Source organism: Notamacropus eugenii, chromosome 2, assembly GCF_028372415.1.
Source record: "Notamacropus eugenii isolate mMacEug1 chromosome 2, mMacEug1.pri_v2, whole genome shotgun sequence".
Classification (NCBI taxonomy): Eukaryota; Metazoa; Chordata; class Mammalia; order Diprotodontia; family Macropodidae; genus Notamacropus; species Notamacropus eugenii.
The window spans coordinates 408825054-408838737 of NC_092873.1; the positions used below are offsets into that span (position 1 = coordinate 408825054).

Genomic DNA, 13684 nt, shown 5'->3' on the forward strand with positions numbered 1-13684 from the left:
ATAGATGTCCATCACTTTGGGAATGACTAAACAAGTTGTAGTACATAATGTAGTAGAATTTCTTTGCTGTAAAAATAATGATGCTATCCAGCTCCAAATAGAGAAGTGCTGGATTCAGAATGAAGAGTGAAGCATATTTTTTTATATAGCTAGTATGGGAATTTTTTTTTGGACAATATGTTTTTGTAGCATGTTTTGTTTTTCCTTCTTTTTCAGTGGGTAAGTCAAAGGAGAGAGGGAAAGAATTTAGAACTGAAAATAAAATTGATTTTTAAAAAAGATGAATATGAAGAATATAGGAAGATGTGAAAACTTATATGAAATGATAGAAAGTGAAGTAAGCACAAAATATTCACAATAGCCATAACAATGTAAAGGGAAGCAACAGCAAAAGTCAAAACTGATCACTGTAATTATAACGAGCAAGCTTGACAGTGAAGAAGAAATAGAAAATGTTTCATTTTCCCCTTTTTGAAAAGGTAGAGGCTATGGCTGTGGAACACTGTACTTGCTGCCAGACTTAATTTCTGTCTTGGTCAGTTTTGCCAGATTTTTGTTCCCATTTCTTTTTTAGTCTTTGTTATAAGAGGTGATTGAGAGAGAGGAAGGGATCGAGGGAGAAATAAAGGTGATCTAAAACTAAATGGATAATTTAAAAAGATACCTTTTTCATGATAACCTTAAAAGTTAGGTAGCATATTATTATTTCCATTTTACAAATGTGGAAACAAAATTTAGAGAATTAAGGTGATTTGTCAGTGTTTACAATAAGTTTTGTGGCCATTATTCAAACACTGATCCTCAGACATTACATGCAGGACTACTCCATTAAGTGACATTCTTGACATATGGTCATCCATCATATGTCTGAATATTTCTGCTGATGACAAATTCAGTCTCTTATGAGCAAGTCTTTGTGAGTGCTACTTAGAACAACTCTGGTTGTTAAATTTTCCCTTAAATTGGGCCAAATCTTTCAACAGCTGCTACTTATATCATAGAAAGTAGTTGTTCCCTTACTCAGTACAGAAGGATTATGACCTCCCTATTTAGGTTACTTTGCTGTCCTTAATGTACAGTGGCTTTCCCTTCAGCGTACTGGTATCCTCTCCAAGTCAAAGAAATCTGAAGTTATTTCCTTGGTCATTGGTTGTCCTGTTAATATAGTAATATTAATCTACTTCTAACTTCTCACTGCCTTTAACACAGGCTTATAGATCTTTTTTTTGTGGGGGCAGGGTGGGGACATCTGGTAGTAGAGTTTGCCTCTTACCAATTTAAATTTCTCCCATGTACTCTTTTGTCATACTTTTCACTGCTAATTTTTCAAAGTTTAGAATTACTGAAGTATATGAAACCATTCCATTCTTTGTCATAGTATTGTGACTCATTTCCTTTTAAAAATCTGAACAAGAAGCTTATATAAATTCTCAGGCTACAGTTGAACAGATTTAAATATGTCACAGGTGGTAGGACTCATTTAGTAGCCCAATAATGGCTTGTTTGATATTAATTTTGGAAAAAATTTACTCTCAGTGGGGAATGTGTGAAAAAAAATGTCATCAGAAAGTAATAACTCATAATTATCCCCTAATTAGGTAGTAACTTTTACCTTGAACACATCCTCCTAAAATAAATATTTAAAAAATTTTTTTTATAAATATCTAGAATTCTATTGAGATCTACAAAATGTAAGTGGTAGTTAGGTAGATTGGCTATTGAGTTCCTTACTTCAAACAGCATAACGCTTATTGTTTACAAATGATTGGAAAAACTCAATTAATCTTTTAAACTCAAACCTACTATAGCCTAGGTCCCTCTGCAATACTTCTTAAAGACTGACTTTTACTCTTTATCTGCTACTCCTATGACTGCTTCTGTTTCTCCCCTTATCTTCTGAATTAATCATTCACCAAGCATGTAGGAGAAAACTGTCCCATAACCCAACTTCTCCTTATCTTAACCACATCTTCCTCAAACCTACCCTTGCCATTCTTCCCATGACCACCCTTTGAAATTTCTGTTTCATAACAAACTTTCCTTCCTATTCCACTCTGGTCTTAGAGGAGACGTGTTCTTTGCTCCTCACTCCCATTTCCAGACTCTTACCTTTATATCCATCACTCTACTCATCTACTAAATCAGAACTTTTCACCCAGTTGAAATCACGGTAGCTATTGTATCCATGGCTTGCCCCCTTCCCTCCCTCATTTCATTCCTCTATTTCACCTCACCTTCTGGAACACTGTCTTCCTCTTCTCAACTCTTTCCCAGATACTGGGGAACTTCATTATTAATAATAATGCTCCCTTACCTTTCTCTCCACTCAATTCCTCAGCTTTTTTTAAATCATGTGACCTATTCCTTCAATGCACATTCCTTCATCAGCCACATATAGGGATAATCAAACATTGGATCTCACAATTACCCCCAAAATATTCTAAAGTATCTAATGAAGGTATTCTAATCATAAGGCCTTGATTAGAAACCTTTACTTTGCTCAGGCCATAACATATTCTACCCAGGTGGGATACTGTTAAGTGTTTAACACTACCTGAAAACAAAAAATGTGCAAATAACACACTTTTAAGTTTAATTTGTTTTATTAACATTTCCTTCATCACTTTCTTAAGTCTAGACAATCAACAAAACAGTAAGCCCTGATTTGTAGCTTCATCACTTTCTGAGACATAAAAATGCTCTTCCTGAAAATTTAACAGTTGAACCACATGAGTTTGTTCATGCTGACTCCACCACACCCTTAATTCTACCTCTCTCTATGCTTCAAGCCCTTCTGAATCTATTCTTGGCTCTCATCAGAACCTCCAGTCCCTCTACTCCTTTGCACTTTCTCAGGCTGAATTTGCTTTACTTCGTATCATCTTGACCCTGTTGATACCCATTTCAACTCTACATTGTCCTCTGCTTTCAAATTCCTTACCTACTTGTCCTTTTAACTCTTATCTCATCATAATTTGTCTCCTTAAACCGCTCCCCCACTTCTAGTCACTTTAAACCGAATGGGAGCTAGAAGTCTCACAGTCATGTTGACTAAGGACATTAACAATTTCTTATTATCCAAACTTGAAAGGACTCTTACTACATCAAGGCAATCCATTTATTTCTCCATAATTGATTCCCTACATTACTGCCCACAGAAGCTATTCTTAATCTTTCTTTCCTCCTCACTCCTTCAGCTATCTTTCCATTCTTATTGGACATTACTCCTCCTGCATTCAGCAGTCCAGCCAAACTTTCTCTGCCATCTTCATTTATAACATCTCATCTTCCATTTCCACACTTTTGCACTGGGTCATCTCTCTTCTTGTCTGAATTGTACTTGCTCCTTTCCTGTGCCTCATAAAGTGCTCTTCCCTCAAAACTCCATTCAAACACTAGCTTATGTATGTGTGGATCCTCCTGGTTCCCCCCAGATGCTATGTCTCTCCTTCACAAACTCTCTTGTGGATAATCATTTTGTATTTCTTTATATAGGGTCCCCTAAAAGTCTCAGTACAGTTTTAAGCTCATATCTTAAAATTACATGAACACTTTGGGAATACGCTGTAATTATTGTGTGTGTTTGTGTGTGTATCTTCTCCATTTTAGAGAATCAATATTTGATTAACAATATAAATCATCATAATAAATACAATGATGGTCAGATTTGTGTTAATTGTGCATAGAGCTAGGAGGTTGAAAAGATTCATACTACTAATACATCAATAGTGTTGAACTTGTAGTCTGGAAAATTTAAGTTTAAATCTTTAACTAGCTGTATGACCATGGTCAAGCCAATCAACTTGTAGTGTAATAGTACAAGCAAGAAATGATGAAGGCTAAATCAGGATAATGGCCTTATCAGTGGCGAAAGAAGGAGTCCTGTGAGAGAAATGCTAATGTAGAAATACCATCAGTAAGACTTGATAGCAGGATATGGAGAAGAAGTACAACACTGACTTCAGCAATAGAGATCATTGTTTGATTTTGTGTCCCCAGTGCCTAGCATAATGACTGGCACATGGTAGGTGTTTGATAAATTCTGGTTAATTGATTGAATCACAGATAATTGAAAAGGTTCTGGTGGTCTCTGGGATTTCTCTGTTGTTAATCAGAGGGTGAATACAGCTCCTACAAAATTTGAGGTCCATTGCAAAGAAGAGATAGTATTGCCTTTAAAGGACCATATATGCACATGGTGTGTGTGTGTGTGCATGCATGCATGCATGCATGCACACACGCTTATTTAGCCGTATACATTTATTCTGTTCTGCTTCTGTCTGTTAAATTACAATTTATTTTAGAATTATTGGGTTGTTGTTTTTTTTTTGAGGAATCTATTTTTTATTAATTTATTTATTTTTAGTTTTCAACATTCACTTTCACAAGATTTTGAGTAATAAATTTTCTCCCCATCTCTCCCCTTCCCCTACCCCAAGACAGCATGCATTCTGATTACCCCTTCTTCCAGTGTGCCCTCCCTTTTGTCAGTCCTTTTCTCCCCCATTCCCTTTCCCTTCTGTTTTCCTGTAGGGCAAGATAGGTTCCTGTATCCCATTGCCTGTATGTCTTATTTCCTACTTGCATGTAAAAACAATTTTTAGTATTCATCTTTAGAACCTTGAGTTCCAATTTCTTTCCCTTTCTCCCTCCCCACCCATTCCCACTGAGAATGTAATCAATTCAATATAGATTATACATGTATAGTCATGCAAAACAACTTCATAGCAGTCATGATGTGAAGGACTAACTATATTTACCTCCATCCTATCGCTCCCACTTATTATTCTACTCTCTCTCCTGACACTGTCCCTCCTCAACAGTGCTTACCCCTAATTACCCCCTTCTCCCATTTGCCCTCCCTTCCATTGTCCCCCACCCACCCACCTCTTATCCTCTTCCCTCCCTACTTTCCTGTAGTGTAAGATAGATTGTCATAGCAAATTGAGTATGCATGTCATTCCCTCCTTAAGCCAGATCTGATGAGAGTTAAGTTCACTCTTTCCCTCTCACCTTCCCTTTCTTCCCCTCCATTGAAAAAGCTTTTTCTTGCCCTTTTTATGTGAGAGATAATTTACCCCATTTTAGTTCTCCCTTTCTCTTTCTCCCAATATATTCCTTTCTCACCCCTTAATTTTATTTTTTTAGATATCATCTCTTCATATTCAACTCACCCTATGCCCTCTGTTTATATGTATATAATCCCTCTAACTTTCCTAATACTGAGAAAAGTCTCAAGAGTTACAAATATTATCTTTCCATGTAGGAATGTAAACAGTTCAACTTTAGTAAGTCCCTTACGAGTTCTCTTTCCTATTTATCTTTTCGTGCTTCTCTTAATTCTTGAGTTTGAAAGTCATATTTCCTATTCAGCTCTGGTCTTTTCATCAAGAATGCTTGAAAGTCCTCTATTTCATTGAATGACCATTTTTTTCCCCTGAGGTATTATATTCAATTTTGCTCATTAGGTGATTCTTGATTTTCATCCTAACTCCTTTGACCTCTGGAATATCTTATTCTAAGTCCTGTGACCCCTTAATGTAGAAGCTGCTAAATCTTGTGTTATCCTGAGTGTGTTTCCACAATACCTGAATTGTTTCTTTCTGGCTGCTTGCAATATTTTCTCCTTAACCTGGGAGCTTTGGAATTTGGCTACAATATTCCTAGGAGTTTTCCTTTGGTGATCTCTTTAATGAGGTGATTGGTGGATTCTTTCAATATTTATTTCACCCTCTGGTTCTAGCTTTTCCTTGATAATTTCTTGAAAGATGATGTCCAGGCTTTTTTTTGGATCATGGCTTTCAGGTAGTCAATAATTTTTAAATTCTGTCTCCTGGGTCTATTTTCCAGGTCAGTTGTTTTTCCAGTGAGATATTTCACATTATGCTCTATTTTTTTCATTCTTTTGGTTTTGTTTTGTAATTTCTTGATTTCTCATAAAGTCATTAGCTTCCATCAGCTTCATTCTAATCTTAAAGGAATTATTTTCTTCAGTGAGCTTTTGGACCTCCTTTTCCATCTGACCAATTCTGCTTCTTTAAGACATTCTTCTCCTCATTGACTTTTTGGATCTCTTTTGCCATTTTGAGTTAGTCTATTTTTTAAGGTGTTATTTTCTTCAGCATTTTGGGGGGTTTTCTTTAGGAAGCAGTTGATTCATTTTTCATGATTTTCTTGCATCACTCTCATTCCTCTTCCTAATTTTTTCTCTACTTCTCTTCCTTGATTTTCAAAATCCTTTTAGAAAAGCCTGAGCACAATTCATATATTTTCTTGAAGGTTTTGGATGTAGGAGCTTTGACTTTGTTGTCTTCTTCTGTTTGTGTATTTTGGTCTTCCTTGTCCCCCAAGTAAGATTTTAAATCTGATTAGTTTTCTGCTTTTTGCTCATTTCTCCAACCATTTATTTACTTGACTTTTGAGCTCTTTGTCAAGGTAGTTCTCTGCTTCTGGTGGGATTGGGGGGTGTATTGTCAGCTGCTTGATCACCCCACAATCTGTGGGCCTAAAGCTCCAGAAACAGCTGGCAACAGTGGCTGCCACAGGCTCCTATATGCCCTCTGCTGCTGTGGGCCTGGGGCTGGACCATTCTACTCTTTCACACAGGTCCCACTGGTTTTTTCCACTGACCTTCTAATTTGTCCTTGATGTTTTGGAGTTGGGAAGTCTGAAAACCACCACAGGTGCCAGAGATTCAGTCCCATCTCCCTGCCAGGCTGGCTCAGGTCCTTTTTGTCTATGCTGGCATGGCCCATGCTCGACAGTATTCTGCTCCCAGTGTGGTGCGATTGCTTCCTGTCGACCTTCCAGGCTGTCTTAGGTTGGTGATTTGCTTCACTCCATCATTCAGTGGGTTCTGCAACTCCAGAATTTTTTTAGAATCATTTTTTTATAGGTATTTGGCTGGCTTGCGGGGAGAGCTCTACTCAGTCTGTACTTCTACCAGGATTATTGTTTTAAGATAATTTTTGCCTCCTAAATATTGAACGGGAAGATAAAATCATAAAATATTGTTTTCTAAATTGGCTTTGTTCTTTATGCCCCAAACTGTATTTTTTTAAAAAAAATTACTGGTCAAATCCTCTTTTTATGGCTTTCTGGATTGAGATAATTTTAGAGCCAGAAAAGGTACTTATATTTGTATCTCCATTGAGCCATTAATCAGTATACTTTTTTGGATCTGTTACATAGTAGATGTTTAATAAATGAAATTCAGTGTAGTGCAGTATTACTCATTTTATAGATTAAAAAAAGTGAATCTTACAGAGATTGTGTAATTCATCTAAGGTCATTTAGTTTATTAGTGGTAGAATTAAAACTAGAATGTGTTCATATATGTTCATGTGTTGTATATTTTACATGGTCAGGGCTTGAAGCTGTTTCCAAATATAATGCCTTTCCAATTGCAATGTGCCATTTTTGTTGTTGGATTATGACCTGCATCACTGGAGGAAATATCCATTGATGAAACTTCATATTTATTGGAATATTAGAGTATTGGTCACATTGTAGGTTGGGATTTGATTTTTTTAGTATAGATATTGTAATGTTATTTTTGTACAATTGAATTTTAGGTATATTAGAAAATTTTATCCTATGCCCTTAAAATGATTTCAGTTTTCATTAAACTTTAGAGCTATTTAGGTCAGGCTGTTGCAACAGGCTCTAGAATTTGTGACATATTGATATATGGTTTAAAAAAACAAGATGGTTTGGTCATGTAATGAGAGAAGAGATTTATATAGCTCAGATGGTGTATTTGCATTTATGTAAATGTAGAGAAAAATACTCTACACATTGGGTGGACTCCCTTGTGAAGGATTTATGGGAGAGAGAGAGAGATGAACAAGAGTTGCAATGAATGAAAAAGTATGGGTTGAATTACAACAGGAAGGAGTGAGATCATGGAGTCAACTGCTGTTCCATAGCTCATCCTAAGCTTTCATTAACTTAGGAAAGTTGTTGTAGCAACAGCAGAAGCAAAGTCATCATTCTGAAGAGATGAGCTCATGGAGTTATAGTAGCATGAACATTTCATTGTATCATTTTATTCTAAAGCAATTAATTTTTTGTGCTAAAATAGAAGATATTTTTAAGCATTAGTACAACTCAAGATGAACTAATCTATGTGCTGTTTTAGTAGTGCCCATGAAAACTCCAAAATACACTGAACCCACATTCTTACATTCTTGCTGTACCTGAAGTATGTAGGGAGTTACCATTCTTTTTTTTTAAAAAATGTGTAATAAATGTAAGTGTAATATAGTTCTAAATTTGTTGATAATGGTCCTCACATCAGTATGAAGGGAATGTGAGCAAGAGATGACCTTAACTTAACCCATATAGAAATTATTCTTACCCTCATGCTAAAATACCTTGCATGTTTATATGTTTAGAATTGCCATCAGAAACTCATGAAAAGGTATGATACCTCTTTTTAATGTCCTAGACCTAGCAACAGAAAGAAATGTTGAAATATAGAATTATTACACATTTCTTCAGCTTCTGGTAGCGTACAAAAGTCTGCTGCTTATCAGAAGTAGATGGGAGAACTCTTGTCAAACAGATTATCCTATTTTCCTGGTCCACAAGAGAGCCAGGAATACATTATTCTCTTGTTGAGAAAAGAATGATGTCAGCTGACAATTAACTAAGTAATAATTACTTAGCAAGTCCAGAAATCCTTTAGAAATGAAAAGAAGCAGTTAAAGAATAATCTTATTAGATGACATCTTATTTTTATTTTTCCCCATCTAAAACTTTAATGTATTTCTTTTTGCAGGGATATTAAGCCTGATAATATTCTGATGGATGTGAATGGTCACATTCGGTTAGCGGATTTTGGTTCTTGCTTGAAACTCATGGAAGATGGAACAGTATGTATATTTGGAAAAATTTTGTCTCACAAATTTCCATTTACCCATGCACTTTATAAATCCTTTCTGGAAACTATGTCTTATAATAGAGTTTACCTATAAAGTAATTTTTCTGCTTTTTAAAAACTCAATAGTCCTTTTCAAAATAAAAACAACAGCTAGCAATGAAATCAGACATGTAAGAAAAACTCAAATTTTGTTCATTACATGAAAAAAATTATATAAATTTGAACAAAAGAATTTTTACTTGCTTTTATACCCTCTTTTTATTTTTTCTTTTCCCTGTGTCTTTGGCAGATTTTATTATAAATTTTCTTAAAGTCATTATCAGTATGATGTATTTTCTGATTTTTTCTTTACATTTCTATGGTCTTTCTATGTTTCTTGTAATTCTCATATTTGTCATTTTTATAATATCCTTAATTCTGTCATGGAGGCAATATAGCATACTGGTAGAGAACTAATTACCCTTGGAGCCAAGAAGATCTGAGTTCAGATCTCACTTCATGTGACCCTGACACATACTGGTGGTATGTCCTAGGCATGTTCCTTAATCTCTCATTGATCTAGGCTAGAAGTGTCAAACACACTGCATGCAAGTCACCAACATTCCTGAGTTGTGGAATCCTAGACCAAATTAAAGTGTGGTCCTTAGCTGATTATAATGTGTTGCTATATTACTTAAAAAGAAAACATATAAATATGTTTGGTTTTTCTAAGTCAATGTGCAGCCCTCAGGGATCTTGATGTATGTTTTAGTGGCCCCTGTTCCTGTTTGATTTTGACATCACTGTTATACATCAGGTGTCAGTCTGCATTAGTAAAAGGATTTTCCTCATCCGAGATTTTTCTCTACCAGTAAAATTCTGGTCCAGTTCCTATCCCTAGTATTCAATTTTGTTGACATACAGAGTTTATTCGGCCATTTTCCAATTGTTTTATATATAACTTAATTCCATTTGGCTTCAATTATTAGAAAGTGTTTTGAGTATTTTTTTGTATAGATGTATATTTTTTATATTTTTTGTGTAGATAGATTTCCTTTTAAAAATGTCCTTTGGCCATGGTCCTCGTAATTGAACTACTGGATCAGAGGCATGTAAATAAAATTCTTATTTTAAAAATTGATTTCCTAGAAGATTACACCAGTTCTTACCTCTTTAAGGAGTATAGTGGCTTGCCTTTTCCCTCACATTCCCATGTACTGAATTTCGTCATTTTAAATCATCATTGCCATTTTGTTGGACATAAGACAGTATCCCAATTATTTCTGATCCTCATTTTATTAAGAGTTTGAGAAATATTCCAGATTATTATTGCCAATTAATATGTCTTTCTTGTAGAAATGAGTATCTTTTGTCTATGCATTGAGGCATGGGTAGTATGATTATAAACTTATATCACAAAATCCAAATTTCAGCCACTGATTAGAACCAATACCTGAACAAAAAGCTTCAGCATCCATAATAATGATCACCTAACCCTTTTTCAAGTCTAAGGAAGGAGAATCCACTACCTCCTGAGGCAACTCATCTCCTTTTTGATAGTTCTTATGGTTAGGGAATTGTTCATCAAATCTGTGTCTCAAAAATTTCTGCCCACTTTCCTAGTTAGGTGCTTTGGGGTCAATTAGAAAAAGTTTAATCTATTCATATTAATCTTAAATGTAAATTGTTAGTAATTTGATTTATTTGATATTAAATCTATAAATAGTATTGACAGTTTTTACTATGTTGATTCAACCTAGGTATTTACATTGAATGGCTCATTACTCATTAGTTCTTCCTTTAGTTGTCTCAGTGTGTATGTTGATGGGTTAATGGCCAAAGGTTTTGAGGTGTTTTGTTATTGTAATTAGCATTTCTTTATGTTATCTTTCTCATGAGGTCTTGAAAATGAAATCAATCTTTCATCCTTTCATTTTCACTCTCTGGGTTTATTTACAGTCTAGGTATTTATGTTAGGCAGCAGATTTTTTATTCATTGTCTCACATTCTTTTATTGAATTATTTAATTCATTTGTATTTGAAGTCAGGATTGCTAGACTTTCCTCTGTTTCTTTGGTCTTATTTTTTTCAACTAACAACATTTTATTTTCTCTTCCTTCGCTTCTTCTCTTTCTTCCCCACTTCTACCATGGGAAAGGAAATACAAAACCATTATAAAATTATGCATAATAAAGGAAAACAGATTCCCATATTGACGCTGTCCAAAAATATGTCTTATTCTACATCTCTAGTACTTCTTTCTATAGGTGGGTACCATGTTTCATCATTGATTCTTTGAAATCATAATTGGTTATTGCATTGATCAGAGTTCTTAAAGTCTTTGTCAAAGTTGTTTGTCATTACATAGTTATATAATTTTTTCTCCTTATTCTACTCATTTCACTTTTTAACAATTCATACATACCTTCCTAGTTTTCTTTGAAATCATCCTTTGTCAATTCTTACAACATACTGATATATCATTACATTTAGATATCATAATTTGGTAAGCCATTTCTCAGTTGATGGGAGCTCCTAGGTACTCCTTTAGTTTTCTATTCCTTTGCTCCTACAAAAGCAGCTGCTATAAATATTCTTGTACTTTTGAGTCTTTACCTTCTTTCTTTGCTTGCTTTTGCAAATTATAGTAGTGGACTCTCTAAGCCAAAAGGATATGCACAATTTAGTAACTTTAGGGACGTGATTCCAAATTCTTTTCCAGAACAGCAGGAACAATTTAAACTTCACTAAAAGTGCATCTATGTGCCTGTTTTTCTGTAGCCTTTCCAGCATTTATCATTTTCCTTTTTTGTCAACTTTGTCAATCTAATGGATGTGAGGTGGAATCTCAGAACTGCATTAATTTACATTTTCAGATTATTAGATGTAATCTGAAACATTTTTTCATATGATTGTTGAAAGATTGAATTTCTTTTGAGAAACTGCTTGTTCAAAGCCTTTGATCATTTAACATAGTGAGAATAGTGGGTTTTTTTTTAATTCGCAAGCATGTGAATCTATTCCTTTTATATCTTGGAAATGAGACCTTTATCAGAGAAACTTGTTGCAATTCCTTCCTCTTTTAAGTCAGTCCTTTTTTCTCCTTAAGAGGTGAGTGCCATTATTGATCTTGTTTACACTGCTTTCTTGTTAATCTGTTCCCAGAAATTCTCTGCTCTCTTAGCACTGGAACTTGCTTACTCCTGTCCTTTCTCGAATGTACAATTTAGATTGTTAATTTTACTTCATTTCTTTTTTTTTTTTTACTTGTCTGTGTCTACCCTTTTGGTTCCTTCCCTTTCCCTGCTGGGTTAAGGACGCTGTCCAAAATCTTTCCTTCCTTCTCTCTTTCATTTTATCCCTTATTTTGCATCATTACCTTTTGCTTTAATCTTTTCCAAGAAGTTTTCTTTTACTTTTTCTTCTTCCTTATTTATAGCATCTAAAGTTTTAAAGGAAATGTTAAGGGATTTACAGGTAGAAATAGATAGTAGTTCTATAATATTGGGAACTTTAACCTTCCCCTTTCAAAATTAGATACATTTAACCTGCACAGCCCTCCCTCACTCAAAACAAAGTCAAGTGCAAGTCATGTCATTATTTCTCTTGATGGCATGGTTTTCTTCGGCAATGAAGGACACACACACACACACACACACACACACACACACATACACACACACACTTACCCAAAAAGTAAATAAGAAAGAAGTTGAAAAGAGTGATAGGTAAACTAGATATGATAGATATCTAGAGAGAATTGATTGGGAATAGAAAAGAATATACCTTTTTCTTAGCACTACATGGTACTTTACAAAAACTGAGTATATGTTAAGGGATAAAAGCTTTATAGTTAAATGCAGAAAAGCAGAAAAATTAAGTTCATCCTTTTCACATGCCATAAAAAATATATTCAATAAGGGACCACAAAAACACAGATTAAAAACTAATCAGAAACTAAACAACCTTAAAGAATGAATAGATTAAGGAACAAATCCTAGAAATTATCAATAATTTCATTAAAAGCAGTAATTGAGAGGAATACTTCTATCTGTAAGTACTTATATCAATAAAATAGAAAAGAGCTAACCAGTGAATTGGGCATGTAATTTTTAAAAGTAGAAAAAAAACCTTTAAAATCTCTAATTAATCACTAAATTGGAAATCTTAAAAATTTAGGGTGAGCTTAATAAAACTGATTGTAAGAAAATCATGGAATTAATACCTAAAACTAGAAGGGGGTTATGCGAAAATAATAAAATAGATAAATCATTGGTTAATATGATTAAAATAAAGAGAAAAGAAAGCCAAATTAGTAGTATTAAAACTGAAAAGGGTGAATGTGACACTAATGAAAATGAAATCAAAGTAATTTTAAGGAGTTCTTTTCCCCAATTATATGCCAATAAATTCAACAACTTAAGTGAAGTGGAATAATATTTACAAAAACATATACTGCTTAATTAAACAGAAGAGGGAAAAGAATATATAAACAAACCTATTTTAGAAAAAGAAACTGAATGGATCATAAATGAGCTTACTAAGAAAAAACCTTAGGACCAGATGAATTTATAGGTGAATTCTACCACACAGTTAAGGATCAACTAATTCCAATATCAAATAAATTATTTGTCATAATAGACAAAGAAAGAATCCTACCAAACTCCTTTTATGAAAAAAAATATGGTTTCCTAAACCAGGAAGAGCAAAAACAGAAAAAGAAAATTATAAATCAATTTCATTAATGAATATGGATGCAAAAATTCTAAATAAAATACTAACTAGGAGACAACAATATATTACAAAGATTATACATTTTAA

General features: G+C 34.1%; 1 protein-coding gene across 11 annotated transcripts in view; it reads left to right on the plus strand.

Moving 5' to 3' along the window:
• The window catches only part of CDC42BPA (CDC42 binding protein kinase alpha), a 372601-nt gene that overhangs the window by 185609 nt on the left and 173308 nt on the right, over positions 1–13684 (plus strand). For all 11 annotated transcript variants that reach the window (XM_072647658.1, XM_072647660.1, XM_072647659.1 and 8 more), the window contains one exon: positions 8783–8876. In XM_072647658.1, coding sequence (XP_072503759.1) covers positions 8783–8876 — 94 coding nt within the window. The remainder of the gene's footprint in view (positions 1–8782; positions 8877–13684) is intronic.